At 48.7% G+C, this 19,005-nt stretch overlaps 1 protein-coding gene across 2 annotated transcripts in view; it reads right to left on the bottom strand.

Annotated features, from left to right (window-relative positions):
- The window catches only part of LOC111161102 (growth arrest specific 7), a 194,557-nt gene that overhangs the window by 62,165 nt on the left and 113,387 nt on the right, over window positions 1–19,005 (bottom strand). For both annotated transcript variants that reach the window (XM_022524586.1, XM_022524587.1), the window contains exon 2: window positions 16,603–16,723. In XM_022524586.1, the coding sequence (XP_022380294.1) occupies window positions 16,603–16,723 (121 nt within the window). The remainder of the gene's footprint in view (window positions 1–16,602; window positions 16,724–19,005) is intronic.

Genomic DNA, 19,005 nt, shown 5'->3' on the forward strand with positions numbered 1-19,005 from the left:
ACTCTAGGGCTGTGTCATATCAACGTATCCCCGTCTCCCGGGTACCACGTATCATAAGCAGTTGGGTGTCTGATGAATGAATGCTGACTCAGATCAAAGTAAGACCGTGAGAATGGAGTTGGGTGAGGTCATACGGCCAACGGCTATTTTTAAAAAATGAGTGTGTTTAGATAAAAGGAAAAAGAGGGATGGAAAGACAAAGACCAGCAAGAAGAGACAGAGCACCGAGTCCCCCCAAATAGCATGAATTACGAATTCCGCAAGGAGTCCAATTTAAAAATGCGATATATACAGGTAGTTTAAAGAAATACGACAGCAGATAACCCCCAGGAACAGATGTTCATTCTCCCTCAAAGTTGGAGGAACCCAACCTAAGATGACAAGACGCTATTTCCTTACTCACTGGACATGATGACATCAGACCAATAACCCCTCGTTATCTGGAAGGATCTGGAGAAACAGGTTGGGGAAGGTCTTGGAAAAGCAGCAGGGAGATAGCGATCAAAACCACAAACACACAGACCCTGCCACCTAACACCAGTCTCAGGCGTGCATGATCTAAGCATAAAGAGGTGGTTGGGGGCATCTTTTGTCGGAGGGGGGAGATCTCCAGAGAAACACTGCAAATGCCCAGGGGGCACCATGCTGCATGGGAGGGATGCATCTGGGAGTGCTGATGGGGAGGGCACGTCCAACACACACTGAAAGTGACCAGCGTACAAAAGAGGAGTATTTTTAATCAGTTGTCTCCAGCTTCGGCTAAGGTTTTATTCGACCAGCTGTACTAGCTGTAGAATGAAGGATGGGGTTTTATGTAATGTGGGGAAGGGTCTTGCTTACTCCCGAAATTTTGAGGCTGTACAAAAGGTTCTCAGATGCATCTTAGAAAGCACAGAAGTCAAAAGTACATGCATGGAACATTGCTAGAAGAATATGCAGGGAGCACTTGATGCTAGCTACTATGTAAGCATCAAACCAAAGAGGACACCCGGGTGCTCAGGCAGTAAAAAGTCTGACTCTTGGTTTCGGCTCAGGTCATGGGATCAAGTCCTGCATTGGGCTCCATACTCCACGGAGAGTCTGCTCCAGATTCTCTCTCCCCCCTCTGACCCTCCCCTGGCTCACGCTTGCTCACTCTCTCTGAAAGAAATTTTATAAAGTAAGTCAAACCAAAGTAAGACAACTATATTTTTACAGCGTACCCCATTCCAATGCCTCGCCAAGTACACGGTAATTTCCCACGGAAGAGAGACAACACTGTGTCAGGTTGGTGTCGAATAAACTCAAAAAGACAGATAGGAAAAGAAAAACAAGAAATAAGCCAAGCAGATTAGGGTCAAGTGGGGGCTTTTTCAGGGCAACCATGAAACACCAAACCAGTCAATAAATGCTGGCAGGACACGAGGCTGATGACCTGAAAGTTATTAAGGTGGCTCCATTTCTCATGCATTTTCTGAAATTACCTTTTTTCTGGCTTAAAAATTTTAAGGGGGAATAAAACAGTCCACGAGAGTACTAAAAGCATACATTCCCATCTTTTTGCTGGCAAAGGCCTTTCTAGTGTGACCTCGAAAGGGAAGAATCAGAAAAGCTAAACACTGACTAGACCTTCTGTAAAAAAAAAAAAAAAAAAATCACCATCAGAATCCTAAAACATCATTTTTTAAAACAGGACTACTTGTTACCCCCCATCGAGACCCAAGGGTCCAAACGCCAGCACTCTTTCTTGCAGACCCACATCTGGGTGTGTCTATTTGGCTCCTACTGTTTGCACCAGCGAGCGAGGCACAAAGCAGGGCTTGGAAAGACTACATTGGCCCTCAGTGGCCAGTTTCTCCTAAATGACTGCTAAGAAAAAAATGCAAGCCTGCAGAGAAAAAGAGATATGAACTAACCCAGAGAAACAAGTGGGCCTAAGACAGGTCCCAGGAACTGGACCAACAGCTCAGCACCTCATTTCTGGTCCCTTGGCGGGGGCTTCTATGAAATACCCTATATCCTTCTTCTTCTTCTTTTTTTTTTTTTTTTAAGATTTTTATTTATTTGAGAGAGAGAGCAGAGCGAGAGAGGGAATGCAAGCAGAGCCAGGGGCAGAGGGAGAAGCAGATTCCCCAGTGAGCAGAGCTCCATCCCATCACCTGGGCCGAAGGCAGACACTTAACTGCTGAGTCACCAAGGCACCCTGCCCTATATCCTTCTAATAAATACCCATTTCCACCCCATAAGTGAGTTTGAGTGGGCTTCTGTTTCCACCCAAAGACAACCACCAAACTGCATCACCGCATGAACAGCCAACACCAGCCCTAGATCCTGGAATGTTCTTCTGGGATATGCTTCTGGAATGTTCTGGAAAATTCTTCTGTGACCATGCTGAATGGAAGCTTCTTAACACCCCCCCCCCCCCCCCAAGAACTCCCATAATCCCTCCACGGAAAAATCACACCCGCTCCACTGTCCAGAAGCTCCTCTTCCCGCTCTGTGTACCTTCCACTCACACCCCACCTTTAGGATCCTGTTTTCTGAGAAACTCAGCATCTGTGAATTAGCTGCATTGCTAATCCCGATTTAGAAGACTTTCCAGTAAAAGGTGTGACCGTACGTTTATAAATAATGCTCAAAATCGTGGAGAGTGTTGCTTTTCACAAGACAGGAAACCGTCAGAAAGAGCCATGGTTATTTCAGGGTACAGAAATAAGCCATCCTTGCAGCCACCAAGGCACGTTCCAAGCCTTGCTGGATTTCCCAGGAAGACCATCCAGACCCTGAAGCACAAAGGGCCCCCTCCGTGGGGAGGTCCTTATCAGAAGCCAGCAGTGCAAAACACGGACGGAAATCCTACACCAAATAAGCTCTTCTCCAACATCAAGAAAGGGCACTCGGGACAGACAGGAGCACACGACATGGGGGAAGAAACAGACAACATCTTAGAGTTGATGAGATAAGATTCTTCGAGAAACAGCAACAGCAGGTTGAGAAGGAACCTCTCTGCCAAGAGGCCTGCCAACCTTGTCCACTAAGGAAAATTCTAGAAGGCTACCAACAGGGCCAGCCTTCGAGGTGGGCTGAATGTACAGTAGTGCTTCTCCATCACCAGGGGGGCTGGCACAGACCCCAGGACCCCACTCCCAGAGTTTCTAAATCAGGAGGTCCGGGGTGGGGCCCGAGAAACTGCATTTCCAGGAAGTCCCCAGATGGTGCTGATGCTGGTGCAGGTGCTTGTTCAGAAACTCCACTGTGAGACACACTGGCCTGGAGGGGGCGGGGCGGGGAGAGCCAAGGAAGTGCAGAAGTCTCTCTGCAGAAGCACTTCCTCCCATCTCCATGTGTTGGAGGGAAGGTCATTAAAAGAAATAAGCAAAAATAAAAATAAATTTCTTTTTAAAGATGCAACCATCGAAACAACGCCCAGACTCCTCCCGACTCGAAAGCACCCACTGTGCTTGGTATTCCCCCCACAACCAACAGGTGGCGCTGTGAAAAACTACAGCAAATAATGTGGCCCCAGAGACACAGAAAGAGAAAAATGACCCCAGCGGGGGCCAGTGCTCTGAGAGCAACGGAGAAACCACCAGGACCAGCAGGACCGCCCGAATTCAGGTCTCCTCTCTGCCTCTAAAGTCCAGCAGCCAAGAAGATTTTGCATTTGCAGCCCCGCTCGATTTTGCATTTGCACACCTGCTTGTCGGAGCGGGAGGTCATGGGCACATGCTCTTTGTAGGGGCAGGGACCTGGTGTCCAAAGCACTGTGCGTGCTCCCTGGCCCATTCTGTTCTGCTTTGCAAGGCTCTACCCCTGCTGTCTGCTGCACACCCGCTCTCACAGCCACCCCACCCCATCAACACACATCATGTTTCTATACCAGCTGCACAAACCAACTGAAGTCTTCACCCAGGGACCGGGAGGATGCAGAGGTGAAGAGGAGGGAGGAGTCCCTCCTTGACTCCCAGCCGGCCACTGTCCTCCCTTCCTGGCAGAGGGGAGGAGGCCCAGCACCCCTGGGTGCTCTTCACCCTCATGTAAACGAGACCAGGGCTCCAATGTGTGTACCTCGGCCCTGGAAGAAATCCCAAAGATTAGCAATGCTCCAAGATCCCACGAGAGGATTCCCGCAGGAGAAGGGAGAGGACGAGGGGAAATGGGCATCTGAGAAAGCAAGCAGAAGGGGAGGAACCCAGGGGGACAGGCTGGGATCTGAGGAATGAGCAGCTCCCGTCGTCTCCTTCATCTCCGAGGAATTATTTTTATCCTACTTAATAAAAGTAATACAGGTCCTGGGAGGAAAGGCTGCAAAACACAGAAAAGTCCAAAAAGGAAACAGAAGTCTCCCCGATCCATCACTGGGAAAGAACCACCATGGACTGATACTTCCCCCAAGGTGTGCCATGGGAGTGAGGGGGGCACCCCAACCAGCAGGCATCAGGGACAGAAGCGGGGGTGGTGGCAGGGAGCAGGACCACCTTGCCTGGCCAGTGGAGTCTGTCCCTCGGTGGGGGGAAATAACAGAGCTTGAAAGGGCTTTCAAAATCAGCCTGACCCGCTCTTGTAGAGAGGGGGAATCCAGACTTGAGGATGATGGGACTTAGCCAAGGACGGACTGGCCCAGGAGGGGGCAGAGCTGTGGCAGTGACCACCAGCCTGGTCCTCTCCAGTACACTCAAGCACAGTAATGAGAAGAATCTACAGTATCTGGAAATCAACCGCTTTACGTGCCTCTTTCCTGCAGCTTACATAAAAGCTTTTCTGCACTTCCTTCTGTTGGAGAAACCAGAATTCTGGGACCCAGGGAGCTATTTTAAGCCGGAGCCCACGCCCTGTGTTCACCAAGAGGCTGGCAAGGCAACAGGAAAAGCAAGCTACCTTTCCGCAGCTGGTGCTTCTTTACTCCCAGGCCAGGCAGGTGTCAGAAACGGAGGGGAGAGATGACACTTCTCCATGGCCTCCTGGAGGACATGACACCATCAGGTGGCCTGTTACATGGGGGCCTTGGAAATGTGTTGGTTTTCTGGGGCTGCCCCAAGAAGAAAACACCACCAGCTAGAGAGCTAAAACAACGGAACTGTGCTGTGTCCCAGTTCTGGGGCCGGGGGTGGGGGGTGGCCAGAAGTCCGAGATCCAGGAGTTGGCAGGGTGGGTTCCTTCTGAGGGCTGTGAGGGAAAGTCTGTTCCACAGTCCATCACTTCGGTCACCCTTGGGCTCAGAGACAATGCCCTCCTTTGGTCTTGACATCATCTTCCCTTATGCGTTTGTCTCTGAGTCCAAAAAACCCTGCTTCGGTTCCAACATCCTCAACCCAAGTGTCCCCAGTCGCCAGAAACCCCTACCTTACGTCCCCGCAATGGACGCTGAAGGCTTAATGCCTGGGCGTGGGGGTGAGGGGCAGGACCCCCTCCCGCATATTATTCCCAGAGCCCATCCCTGTTCCAGACTGCAAGATCTATTTCCCCTCTCCCCCATTATCGGAGCTAGCGCTTCTTGGGCTAATGGTGTCCTTGGGCAAGCAGACAGGCATTAGCTAGAGCTGGCAAGACAGCAGGAGATCCATGCAATGACAATGATCGGGGGCTGCCACGTGCGAGGATGAGAGCCTTCCTGTGCGGGGTCTCAGTGCCCCCGTGCCCAGCCCTGAATGCTGCTCCCAGGGAGCAGCATACAGTAAACACATGTGTCTTGCATGACTAACTTCTCCCCCTGTTCTCCCACGCCTCTTGGATGAGCACTGCCTACTTTGGAATTCGACTCGGACTGAAATAACAAAAAAGCTGTTACCCCACTCCAAGATCTCCCCTCCGATATTACAGATCTGATCACTGGGAAACCACGCCAGCTTTACAACCCGAGGCGCGTTCCCAAACCGTGGTGGGTGAGGAGCATTTGGTGTTGCGACTCCTGGTTTCACAGAATCTTTGAGCCGGAAAGGACCTTCGGAGAGATCTATATGAGCAGGAAAAGTAAACGGACTCCAGCCCACAAGGAAAGTCCCCTTTAACAATCTCCTCTCCACTTTAGGAAGCATTCAGTCTTTGCAAACATGTAGCCATTTGCATTGTGTTCGCCCACACCGCCCCTTCAAGAAGCCATCCAAGTGGATAATTAGAGCTGAGCACAGACAAGGCATTTAACAAACACTTGTTGCTTGATAATCAATTCATGCCATCCATGCCCACTCACTGATCAGTAATGCCTCCTGCAGATGCTTTCCATTTTTGCAAAGAATTCCACCGACGGACTCCATGGGCCCTCACCCTTTAGACAGCTACCTGGTTACCCCTGTCCAGACCCCATCTTCCTGCTGCAGCCACGGGCTCCCATGGGCCCTGACACACACACACACACACACACACACACACGCCAGCCTCACAGCACCCCAGAAAGGCAATGCTTCCCCCCCCAAAAGTCAGGTGCACAGAACACCTGTGGGAACAAGGCTGAGTGTGAGATGGCCTGGTAGATCCTCGCTGAAACAGATGCTCCATCACTGTATACCAGCCAGGCATTTCTCCTTGGATTCCTCTCTTCCCCGGTCCCCTTTCTTTTCTTTCTTTCTTTTTTTTTTTTAAGATTTTATTTATTTATTTGACAGAGAGAGAGATCACAAGCAGGCAGAGAGGCAGGCAGAGAGAGAGGGGGAAGCAGGCTCTCCGCTGAGCAGAGAGCCCGATGTGGGGCTCGATCCCAGGACCCCGAAATCATGACCTGAGCCAAAGGCAGAGGCTTAACCTGCTGAGCCACCCAGGTGCCCCCGATCCCCTATCTTGATCTCTGACTCCCAAGAGCATTTATAACCTCGCTTCCCAACTCGGTGCCTCATCCCATCTCCCTTTAGTACCTGGATACAAAACCACAAGGCTCTCTCTGAACATGGGCCAAAACTCCTGACACCCACGGGAACCGGGTGCGTAAAATGCACACGTGAAGCTAATGGAGCGTAAGAAAAGTCAGGGGCAATGGCATCACCCAGGCCCGGGCCCGACATGGCCACACTTCATGATTCTCCAAGAGAAGACAAGTCACTGGATGTTCATGGAATTCTTTCCGATTTCTGATTTCCGATTTCCGATTTCCGTCCAGCAGGTGACCTCCGCTATGTCTGCATCTCTTCAGGACAGCTCAGCAGGATCTGGAAGGTTCTGCTCCTGCCCTGACCAGCACACACAGAGGCGTGATAACACCACTGTCCTCCAGATTCAGTCATCATGAATCAGGACTGTATTTTAAAGAATTCAGCCAAGCAAACATCATGCCTTACGGGGACACAACTCACACCAATCTTGTACTTTTTTTGGCCCTTAATGATAGAATATTAGTGAAGTGAATGACTGGTGGAGATCCCACCAACCAAGACAGTTGGGTTGACATGCTTTGGACAGATGAGCCGCTGAACCCTGCTAGGTCACAGCGTGTGGGGAGGGGACATAGTAAGTCTATATTGGCACTCGCTTCCTAACCAAAATGAAGGCAAGTCTGGGAGTCCCAGTCTACCCACCTCCAGAGAAGAACACGGAAGTGGAAATCTTACGACTTCTCGCCATATCCAAGGCCTGAACTATTTCACTAGCTCTAAGTTCCCCAAAGACAAGGATGGTGTTCATTCCAACCAGATGTCCGTGAATTCTTCAGAATGGGAGAATGAAAAGAGTGTAAGCCCCAAATGCTGACTGAACTGTAGCTAGGAGGAAAGTTGAAATGAGAGGCCACAGGTTTTTTTTTTTTAAACAATTTATTTATTATTTATCTGACAGAGAGAGACACAGCGAGAGAGGGAACACAAGCAGGGGGAGTGAGAGAGGGAGAAGCAGGCTTCCTGCTGAGCCGGGGGCCTGATGTGGGGCTCCATCCCAGGACCCTGGGATCATGACCTGAGCCAAAGGCAAAGGCTTAACTGACTGAGCCACTCAGCGTCCCCACAGTTTTTGTTTTTGTTTTTGTTTTTTAATGCCAAAAATGCTTAGGTATCTGGGTAGCTCAGTCCATTAAGCATCTGCCTTTGGCTCAGGTCTCCATCCCGGGGTCCCCCGTCTCCAGCTCCCAGCTCAGCAGGGGAGCCTGATTCTCCCTCTTCCTCTGTCCCTCCCCCCTGCTCATGTGCTCTCTCTCTCTCTCTCTCTGTGAAATAAATAAAATCTTAAAAAATAAAAAGGCAAAAATGCTGAGATTTAAAAAAAATTTTCTTGAGCTTTTGACTCAAAAGCTTTGAAATGAAAAGCTCTGCCACGATATCCTGTTTTATAACAGGATCAGAAGAAAGACGAGAAAACCTCCACGAGTCAGTTACCTTGACAACACTGAAGGATGTAAAAACGTTCGCCAGGTTGAGGGGTCTTCCTCCACAGTTTTGTGCTCAATCTGTATGTTGTCACCGTAAAAATGACAGATCTGTCTTTAAAGAGTTCCTCCTCAAGATTCTACCTTAACGATAGTAGTTTATGGTGATACAGCTTCTAACCTTGGGACTCTAATACGTGTTTACTTTTGAAGAAAACTGTATTCTTTCGCTTTATCTCGGTAAAAGAAAATGGGATTTAAATTTACTCTTCAACTCCATAATATCTGACCCACTGACAATGCCCTCATCAATTTATTGTCTCCATGCAAGTCTAAAAAAAGGTGGTAACCATTAGAAAATACTTAAACATAGAAAGCAGACCTTCTCACTCTTTCCAAAATAACAGATTTGGAGCCATTAGGTTTGTGATATCTTTTAACAAACTCCCTAGGTGCTTCTAATGCCCACCGAGGTTTGGGAATCAGGCAGAAGGAATCCCCAACTAAGACATCACACAACTGTCTTCACTGTGATATAATTTGCATACCATAAAATTCCCTCTAAAAGCACATAATGAGTGGTTTTTAGCCTATTCACATAATTACACAAATACCACCAACTACCTAAATTTAGAACATTTTCATCATCTCAAAATGAAACGCCATACCCGTTAGGAGCTACTACCACTCCCCCCCCCTTCCCCATTCCTGGAAACCAAAAATCTACTTTCTGTGTCTCTGGCTTTTTCGCCCGTTCTGGGTATCTCGGGTAAATGGAGCCATACAGTATGTGGTTTTATGCATCTGGCTTCTTGCACTTTGCGTGATATTTTCAAAGTAATCCTTGTCGCGGTAAGTATCTGCTTGTACTTTGCTCCTCTTTATGCCTCAGTGATCTCCCACTGTAGGGTCCAGCATATTTTTGTTCATCTACTTATGATGCAATAGACACTTGGGTTATTTCTGGACACCATGAAGAACATCACTACAAACATTCACGTATAGGTTTTCGTGTGCAGGTTTAAAATTCTCTTGGGTACGTATTTAGGAGTGGAATTGCTGGGTCCAACCCACACTTTCCCTTCTAGCTCCACTTCCGTATCTAAACGATTTGCTGCTCACTGGCGACCCCACCAAACAGCCTACACTGTTGATCGGTAAGTAGCCTTTTCAGAGTAACTCAAATTCCAAGAATACAACAAGCAATAAATTCCTTTTGTCTCCTTGGTCTTTTTTATTTTTATGGGTCTTCCATGTACTGCCAACATGCATGACTCCCTCGGTATCTGCCAAAATTCCAAGAGATTGCCAGTTTTGAGAACAGCGGAGGTATGAGGAATGTGTCGTGCACGTAAGTGTGACCTTAACGTTGCAAATTAAAATGGATTCTCTGCAAGAAAACAACGAAACCCACATAGGAGCAGATGAGTAGTAAGCATGGAGGTCTAACAGCTTTGCACTAGAGTCTGTTAAATAAAAATTAATAAAGCCAAAATAAGAAACACGTATGAACACACACACAGACACGTATGCCGAGCTACCTCAATCAACTAACTGTGCCAAACAAAAGCATCTTTCTTGTCTCACATTTGTTCAACACAGATGGGCAGAAAAAAACAGATAGATGCTTCTGAGCGTAGAAGTTTCTCAGGGCAACCTTTATCAACAGGGAATTACTAGGGCCGTTCTATCCAGGGAGCTGGAAAAGTATCCAATTATTTGGAACAAAGAAAAGCTCAAAGAATGCTTTAGAAAGTGTTCTACTGGAAAACTTATCCAGCAACTCACATTAGCTCCTGGTGTAATAAAGTTAAATGGAAATCTACTCGTTTAAAGAAAAATTAAAACAAGAAATCAAGAGAAGTACCGGCTATTTGGCAAATGACTTCAAAAGCTGAAATCCTAGTGTACTCCTTCCTCCAAGCTTCATTCATAAACATAATAAAACCTTTATACATATGGATGCTTTATCAAAAGTGCTGAAAAACAGCTGCCAGTTCCCCTGGGTTTCAGTTGAGGGTTTAAGAAGATATTTGTGTTTTCCTTAAAAATAAATGTCATTTGGGATTTTTTTTCCCTGCTAATTCGTGAATTCAGTTATCCTTATTGCAAATTCCCCTATGCCCATTCTCCTGAATACTGAGGCAATGAAAAAAAAAGTATGGAAAGATGGGATCCAGGCATAGCCTAGTCTATAAATAAGCCAGGTAACGTGGATTAAGAACCTGTACCATGTTGTAGAGGGGACAGGTCAGCACTCCACTTCCTCTATTTGTTAAACCAGAGATCATCCAACTTTTCCTTTCAAGGGCCAGACAGTAAATACTCTGGCTTTGTGACCACCTTGTCCTGTCTCTACTCTGCCATCATAGTGAGAAAGCAGCCTTAGACAACAGGCAAACAAAAGAGCATGGCTGTGTTCAATAAAACTTTATTGACAAAAATAGGTTGCAGGATGAATTTGGCCCCATGGCCATGTTCAATAAAACTTTATTGACAAAAATTGGTGGCGAGCTGAATTTGACCCCAGGGCCCTAGTTTGCTGACCTCTATGTGGGATGACTTGGAAGGTCCTCCCTAGGAGTAAAAGTCATTGGCCAATGAAACTCTGTAAACACTTGAATCATCACAATTTGACACAACAAGAGTTACACGTACACCACAAACTCAGTGCTTTAGGAATCCACGCACTGGGACAAAGACCTTGGGCTCCTTCTCACGTTCCCATCAACTGCATCCTTGTATTTTGGTTGATGTCTCACTCATCCTCCACTGACCATCCAACCTAGGGCTTGGATGGAGCATCACTCTGGATTGCTGGAGTCAGGCTTTCTGGGGGCCAGATGATAAAACCCAAAAGGGTGGAAGAAATAGCTCTCCAAGTGGGAGAGGCTTGGTCAAAGGGAAATAGGAGATGAGAGGGAGGTGAGCAGATCAGACATGTTGGCTCTCCCATGGCCTACTCAAAGGCATGGCTCTTCTCTGTAACCCTTCCAGAGAAGTGAACACACTTGCTAGGTGAGACCCACACAGACCTGTTGCAGCTCTCTGCAGTTCACTATTAACACTAGCCAGCATCATGTGACATCCTCCGTCTCTCACCCACTCTCACTGCTCTGGGCTTATACAGCCTAAATAAAGTATTAATGCTTAATCCTTGCCTCAGGCTCTGCTTTCTAGAGAAACAGAACTGAGACATCCCCCTCAAGTGATCTTCTTTCTTTAGAAACGAAAAACATAAATAAATGAAGCTACTGGATTTAAAGTGTACAAAAACTAATACGTAAGGGATAAAATATGACTCATACATTACACAAAACTAACCTTGGCCTTCATTACTGGCTTGAAATACCCCTTCAACGTCCAAATGGTAAAATATATCCTAGGGGCACCTGGGTGGCTCAGTCAGTTAAGCATCTGCCTTCCGCTCAGGTCATGATCCCAGGGTCCTGAGATCGAGTCCCACATCGGGCTCCTTGCTTACAGGGAGCCTGCTTCTCCCTCTCCTGCTCCCCAACTTGTGTTGAATCTCTCTCCCTCTTTCTTTCAAATGAAGTCTTTAAAAATAAATAAGTAAATAAATAAAATAAATCCTAAGTGGTATCTAAAGTCAGCATCTCTCCAAAAAAGAGGACCTGAATACCTATGACCATTTCACCACTAAGTGATCACATGTGCATTTCCGGCCTTCCAGTTATCAATGGAACTAAACAACACTGAGCACCATCTCTTGAAATGCGATTACCTATTGTGCAAATAAGAGGTCCCCCCTTAACACTAACTTAGGTCCCTGAAAACGGTAGGATATTAGCGATAGCTCAATATCCAGAAACTAGACACAAACCCATCTTTGGCAATAGCCAAGTTTTGGTAGGAATATAGCACAAGCCTGTCCCGATACCAGAACCCCTGGGGCTCCTGGGCCCCAAGCTCAGGGTCCCCTTGCATGACAAAACACCCTGGAGGGATATAACCATGGGGAGATAAGGAGAGTTGGGGACTTCCCAGAGTCTCTTAAAGCCTGCTTTGATGGCCTTGCTGAGTTTACACAAAAATAACAGCACTATTGCATTAACTTACCCACTGGAACTTCCTGTTAGCCATCTGGCCAAATACTATTTAATCTTTTCTCCTCTGCCTTTGGTGATATTGCCTTACTTCTGGATCCTTATCTCTGACAACTATTTCAAAGTTTCCTTCACCCCTCCCTTAAATGCTTTCCTGCAGGGCTCTCTCCTGCATGATCGTCATGGGTGATCTCCTGCGTTTCAAGGCCTTGTTTCTCCGCTGATGAAATGAAGAATTCTGGGCTGCCATGTGTGGTTGTATAGGTTGGTCACTGCACAATGGTGCCAGGCCAAGGGGGCAAATAGGGGTGAAATCCATTCTGCTCTCTGTGTGCCAAGCCAGGCACCCACAGGACTCCCTAGATTCTCATCTCTAGCTCAGGTGTCCCCTTAGTCATAGACATCTGGTCCAAGCAAGGCTGGCCACCTCTCCCTGAATATCCTCCAAGGAACCACACATGGAACATGGATCCATCTCGCTGCCTCCAAACTCTTCCTCCCTCGCATCCCTGGCTCTCAGCGCGGGGCTCCATCACAAAAAGCAGAAAGCTCAGGAGAACCTGAGCATTCTCCTTCCCTGACCCGCCGTCTCCTGTCTGACAGACTCCATCCCCTCCTCCCCAGCCACAGCTGTGCATGAGGAGCTGACCTCATTACTTCTCTTCTCATTTCATCTGCCCGGCCCATGCCTACCAGTCCCTAAATCCTTCACTCTGCTGCAAAAGCAATCTTGCCACAGTATTTTGCTCATGTCAGGCCACTACTTTGATTCCTTTCAGAGCTTTCCACTGCCAGAGGACAAAGTCCCGACTCCTTAGAGTGCCTCGTGGGGTCACCCGTGGGTCAGATCTCTAACTCCCTCTCACCGTTTTGCTCCTTGCTCACACCGAACATGTCACTGTTCCCTTGCTGTCTGGCCTTTGCTGCACAGGAACCTCTATGTGGAATCCCTGAGTCAAGGGCCCCTCTTCCAAGATGTGTCTGACACACAGTAAAGCTGCTGGCCCTCTTCTTCGAGCCCCCAGATGTCCACACTAACACCCACAATGCTTGTTGGCATCTGGGTTTCTCAGACTCCTCCAGGACGACAGTGTTCCAAGACCAAGCCAGTCTCCCATTTGACTTTGTGCCCCTACAGCCCGGCACAGTGGCCAGCACTGAGACCATCCCCATCCAAAAAACCCTAAACGGATCTAAAAATAAGCAGATTAGCCAGAGCTAGGTACTACAAGTGTAACCTGGGCTTTAAACTAGTTATATTTGTATGTGGTGCAGAAACGGGGACAGAACATTAACGGTGCCCAAGCACTGTGTGACGAGACCAGGGATTAAGGGACATGAGAAGCATCTGGAAGAGAGGGAGACGGACAGGAAGACGGAGAGGAGTGATGCGCGGCGGCTGGAGCAGGGTGCACGGCCTTGGCCTGGGTCGCAGGGCAGGGGAGACCCCAGAGGTGGAGTGGAAAGGAAGGTGGATATGGCTAGCCCGGCCAGGTGGAGACACATACGCATATGATCCCAGGAGTCAGAAGGTCACAGAGGCACGGCATGAGGACAGCAAGAACCTGCTCTAATAGGTACTTCCCTGCCCAAAGGGGGTCAGGTCCAAAAATGTAAACAGCAGCCCGCAGCCATGCAAAACGGGTCTAAGAAAGCCATCCAGGGGAGAGTCAGAAAGACAACCCTTAGGCTAAGGAACAAAATCTTTAATATTTGGGGTCTGCACGATCCTTCCTAGCACTGACTAGCTTCGGAAAGGCATTTCCCATCCCCAACCCCTTCCTCAGGCCTCCCCATCTTAGCTGCAGGGTGTCCCCTCTTCCAAGAAGACTTCCTTGATCTCCCCGGGGTGTTCCAGGAACACACTCTCAAAACACCCTGGACTTCTCCTTCACAACCCTGCTCATAAGGGTAATCAAATACATACTCATTTAAAATCTGCTTCCAAAGTGAGGAAGATAAGCTCTTTGAGGGAAGGGGCACTTCTCTATCATTATTATAATATCCCCAGCATCCAAAAGTCTACCCGGGACTTGGGTGAGGCCCAGTAAGTGTCTGTTGAATGAACAAATCAATTAATCCAACAGATAAGGATGAATCAATAAGTGAATAAAAGTTCCCTGTATCTAGAACGTAGGACCAAGGGAGCCAGGATGATTGTGAGTGTATCGGAGAGGGTGGGGAAGCGAAAGGAGGGCCAGTCCTACCAGAGATAACAGAGATCCCAGAGTAGGAGTCAGTAGCTTGAGGGCCCCTCTGCACCCGTGAACTCCTGAATTAAGATCCTCTTAAGTGCTTGAAAAAGAAGGGGGTGCCCAGGCAGCTCAGTTGATTAAGCCTCTGCCTTCGGCTCAGGTCACGGTCCCAGGGTCACTGGGATCCAGCCCTGTAGTTGGGCTCTCTGCACAACGAGAAGTCTGCTTCTCCCTCGCCTCTCCCCCTCCCTCCCCTGGCGTGTGTTCTCCCCCCGCCCCCCTCTCTCATGCTCTCTCAAATAAATAAATAAAATCTTTTAAAAAAAAGTCCTTGAAAAAAGAATCAAAAGAATGTTTCGTAACATGCAAAACCAGGGATTTTTACTTTTTTTTTTGTACACATTGATTTTTTTAACCAAGAATATACCACTCTCTAATTAATAAAATACATACTCATTTAAAATCTGCTTCCAATGTGAGGAAGATAAGCTCTTTGAGGGAAGGGATGCTTCTCTATCATTATTATAATATCAGCAGCATCCAATAAAATAAATAAAATCTTAAAAAAAAAGTCCTTGAAAAAGAATCAAAAGAATAATGTTTTGTAACATACAAAACCAGGGATTTTTACTTTTTTTTTTTTGTATACATTGAGTTTTTTTTAACCAAGAATAATTAAAAAAAAAAAATAAAGACAAAAATGCAGATTTTAGAAAGCCTCCTTTACCACTCCCCCACCTCCAGCCCCTTTGCAACAGAGTGGCTAATTCCGGACGAGAAGGGACCCAAAGCCTTGCTGATCTCAGGATCATATGGTCCAATTTCTGCATTTCACAGATGGGAGCTGTGCCTATAGACACTTTGCCTCCGAAACTTCAAAGTCCGGTAACAATGCAAAGCTACTTGTGTGTTTGTTTTGAGGAAGTTTAAGATGCGAATGACCAGAAATAGTCCCACTTCCCTTTTCCTAGAAACCCCAGTTACCTCTTTGGCAGGAACACGCCCCTCGAGGCTCAGGGGACGGGAACGAGCCAGCCACCCCGAGGGGGCAGCTGCCGGCTGCTTTCCGGGCCATTCCCTCTAAAGAGCAGCTGGCCCTCCAGGTGGCATCCCCGGGGTGCAGACCTGTCATCATTAGCTCCACTTATGGTCCCCTGGGTAGGCGGAGGTGACCGTTAAGTCAGGTTGGTGTCGACAAGGGAAGTAAGGGGGCCAACGCTGAGTCAACACGTGAATGGGATCATATTTCACATCCTGCCTCAGCACACAGATCTGTGATGCCCCCCCACATCGAACCTTCAGTGTTTCCATCCTCCAGGAGGCAGGAAGGTCAAGGACAGAGCTCTCTTAGCTACGTGGGCACTGCCCTCCCGAGACCACCTTGTTAGAGAACGTGCCACACTCCTTGTATAAACCTTCTCCAGCCTTCCCACAGACCACTGGAGAGCCCACCTGGTGGGGTCCTGGAGCCCCCAGGAAGGCCCAGGAAGCCCACAATCCCTGGGGACAAGGAGGTGGGGTCCTAACTCACCTCAGAAATGCACAAGGGACCTGCATTATCTATTAGAACAAATATCCCTGAGCAGCCCGAGCATTTCCCAAAGAACCTTCCGAGAAATGCCAGCCAGTGAGCTACTCTGGGGAAAAGGAAGCGATGCGTGCTGAAGTTAGGGAAACCCCTCATTTGTGACCCTCTTCCGGGAGCTTCTGTCTCATTAGTACATTCCATGTTCCGGATAATCACGCAGTAGCTAAACCTGGTTGACTTGACTCGAACCCGCTGTTCACTAGAGAAACCTTTTGAGATCCCGGAGCGGAAAACAGCCCTAGACCATTTGGTTGGGTTCAACAGAGATGCCCGGGGCGGCAGTGACTTTCCAGGGAGGACCCCTGACCCTGAAGGGTGGGCTTCCCGAGCCACCACGGACCCCCACCACCCAGCACCGCAGGGGAAAGCTCGAACCCACCGTAGACTCTGAGGCCGGTTTCCGAGGCAAACGACTAGCCGCTGGGAAAGGCAAGAGGGACACAGAAACTCGGGGACCCGTGTAACATGCTCCCCAGCGCGAGGACTCACCATTGGTGGCCGTGTTGACATAGTAGCGCCGGCCCTGGGGAGACAAGTAGCTCTGCCAGCCAGGTGGAAGGATGACAATGTGGCTTTCCTCTCCGGGCGGAGGGGGTACCATTCCAGGCTTCTGTGGAAGAGGAAAGGAAAGGTCACACGTGCCGGGCATTTCAGCGACTGGGTTTCAACCAGTTTGGGACCAGGAAGTCGGAGGCAGGTGAAGTCACTTTGGAAGAGCTGATGCTGGGGGGACGGGAAGATGGGGGGACAGGAGGTGGCCCACTGGCCTCCCTAGGGGGAGGAGGTCACAGACCACACACGTGGGATTTAAGGGCTTGCCCAAGCATGCCACTGCGGAAGGGACAGCTTCCCAAAAAGGACAGTTAGAGAGCTGGACCTTCTCCCCGGACAGCCCCCTGCACGGAACTCGCTGGGCGAGCTGTGTGTAGCGGCCCCAGTCTTCTGCCCATGCCCACGCCCACTGTGGAATCCAAAGCCTGGACCCCCAGGACCACCACGGACAGCAGCAGACGAGGCCCAGGGCCTGCTGGGCCTGGGCGAACCCACCAGAACTTAACACAAGTCTCAGCCAGTCTCTTTTTTTTTCTTTAAGATTTTATTTATTTATTTGAAAGAGAGAGAGAAAGAGAAAGCATGAGAGGAAGAGTTAGAGGAAGAAGCAGACTCCCCATTGAGCAGGACTTAATCCTGGGACTCCAGGATCATGACCTGAGCCGAAGGCAGTCGCTTAATCCACGGAGACACCCAGGCACCCTCAGCAAGTGTCTTTAGAGCGAGATCTAAAGCCTTCCATAACCACGCCAAGAACCAAAGAAGGGCTCGATGGGGCTTTTCTGGTCCACTGTCCAAATCTCTCTGGGGGATCTGGAGGGAACCAGGACCCATGGCCAAACCACAGCTCCCTTTCCACCATGGGCACTATGTGCACTTATGTGTGGTTTAATCTTTTTTTTTTTCCTTAAATATTTTTATTTAGTTATTTGAAAGAGAGAGAGAGAACATGATTAGAAGCCAGGAGCTGAGGGAGAGGGAGACGCAAACTCCTGGCTGAGCAGGGAGCCCAATGCGGGGCTCGATCCCAGGACCCTGAGATCATGACCTGAGCCGAAGGCAGATGCTTAACCAACTGAGCCACTTGGGTGCCCTGATTTCATCTTTTGACCACAGGAACATTACTCTTCTTCTTCTTCTTTTTTTTCTTAAAATATTTTATTTCTTTATTTGACAGACAGAGATCACAAGTAGGCAGAGAGGCAGGTGGCGGCGGGGGGGGTGGGAAGCAGGCTCCCCACTGAGCAAAGAGCCCGATGTGGGGCTCGATCCCAGGACCCTGAGATCATGACCTGAGCCGAAGGCAGAGGCTTTAACCCACTGAGCCACCCAGATGCCCCGAGAACAGTATTCTTAAAAATACAAATCAGAGAAAAGATATATATACATAAGAGAGAGAAAGCAGGTGAACCCAAGATCCAAGAGAGAGAGGTGACTACGGCGGTGGCATGATGGGCAAATTTTTCTCCTCTCCTTTTTACTTCTTTCTTGCATCTAAATGTCCCTCAAACAACAAAAATAAGCGGTGAGCTAAAGAACATTTAAAAATAAGGAAAGAGGGTCCAAATTAGTCCACACGGCGGCTGTGCCTTCTGAACATAGTTAAGTGGATTCAACCACGCAGGGAGAGGGGCTGTGAATTTCTCAGCAAAGCTGGGCTCTGTTCAGATGCATTAAAAACAAATCCGCTTCTCAGCGTGTCCATGTCCTCAGCCCCTCTCTGTCCTGCCCGCCAAGGCACTTGTGGTCACTGAGTACGGTTACTTAGGAAAACCAGCTAAAAGAATCAAAGCAAGCAGTACGGACAGCAGCTCTCAGCCTGCCCTGTCCTCCTATTGTCTGAAGGTTGCAAGAACAGCTACTTCTGCCTGTGGCACAGCCTCACCAGGGATCAGGTCCCTCCTAGATACTCCCGGGACCCTGGGGAACCACAGCCTCCCCGTGGCCAAGGTGGTTCACGGCTGTTAACCCGCAGTATCAGTATGGAAGGTGGACTGCTAGGCACTGGACGCCAACCGGGAGATCTTCTCACCAACAGAGCACGTGTGCTGAGCCCAAACCCACACCTGAGCGTGTCCACCTGGGCCTCCAGACACCTGCTCTGGCATCTCCCGGATTGCAAGGTGGTCCAAATATTGCACGCACACACAGTCTCACGATGAGTAGTGTGCGTGCACTTAGGAAGTATCCCACACACAGGAGAGGTGTATCTTGGCTGAGTGGGGCTGGGGATCACACAAGCATAGGGAGCTTAGGAGGTTTAAGTTAAGAGACGAATATTCTAGAACCAGAGGGTACAATGCCGGGCCGCTTCTGCTAGAGCCAATGTCTTCAAGCATC

The sequence above is a fragment of the Enhydra lutris genome, unplaced genomic scaffold, assembly GCF_002288905.1.
Source record: "Enhydra lutris kenyoni isolate GAN:26980312 unplaced genomic scaffold, ASM228890v2 scaffoldscaffold82, whole genome shotgun sequence".
In the NCBI taxonomy this organism is placed as follows: Eukaryota; Metazoa; Chordata; class Mammalia; order Carnivora; family Mustelidae; genus Enhydra; species Enhydra lutris.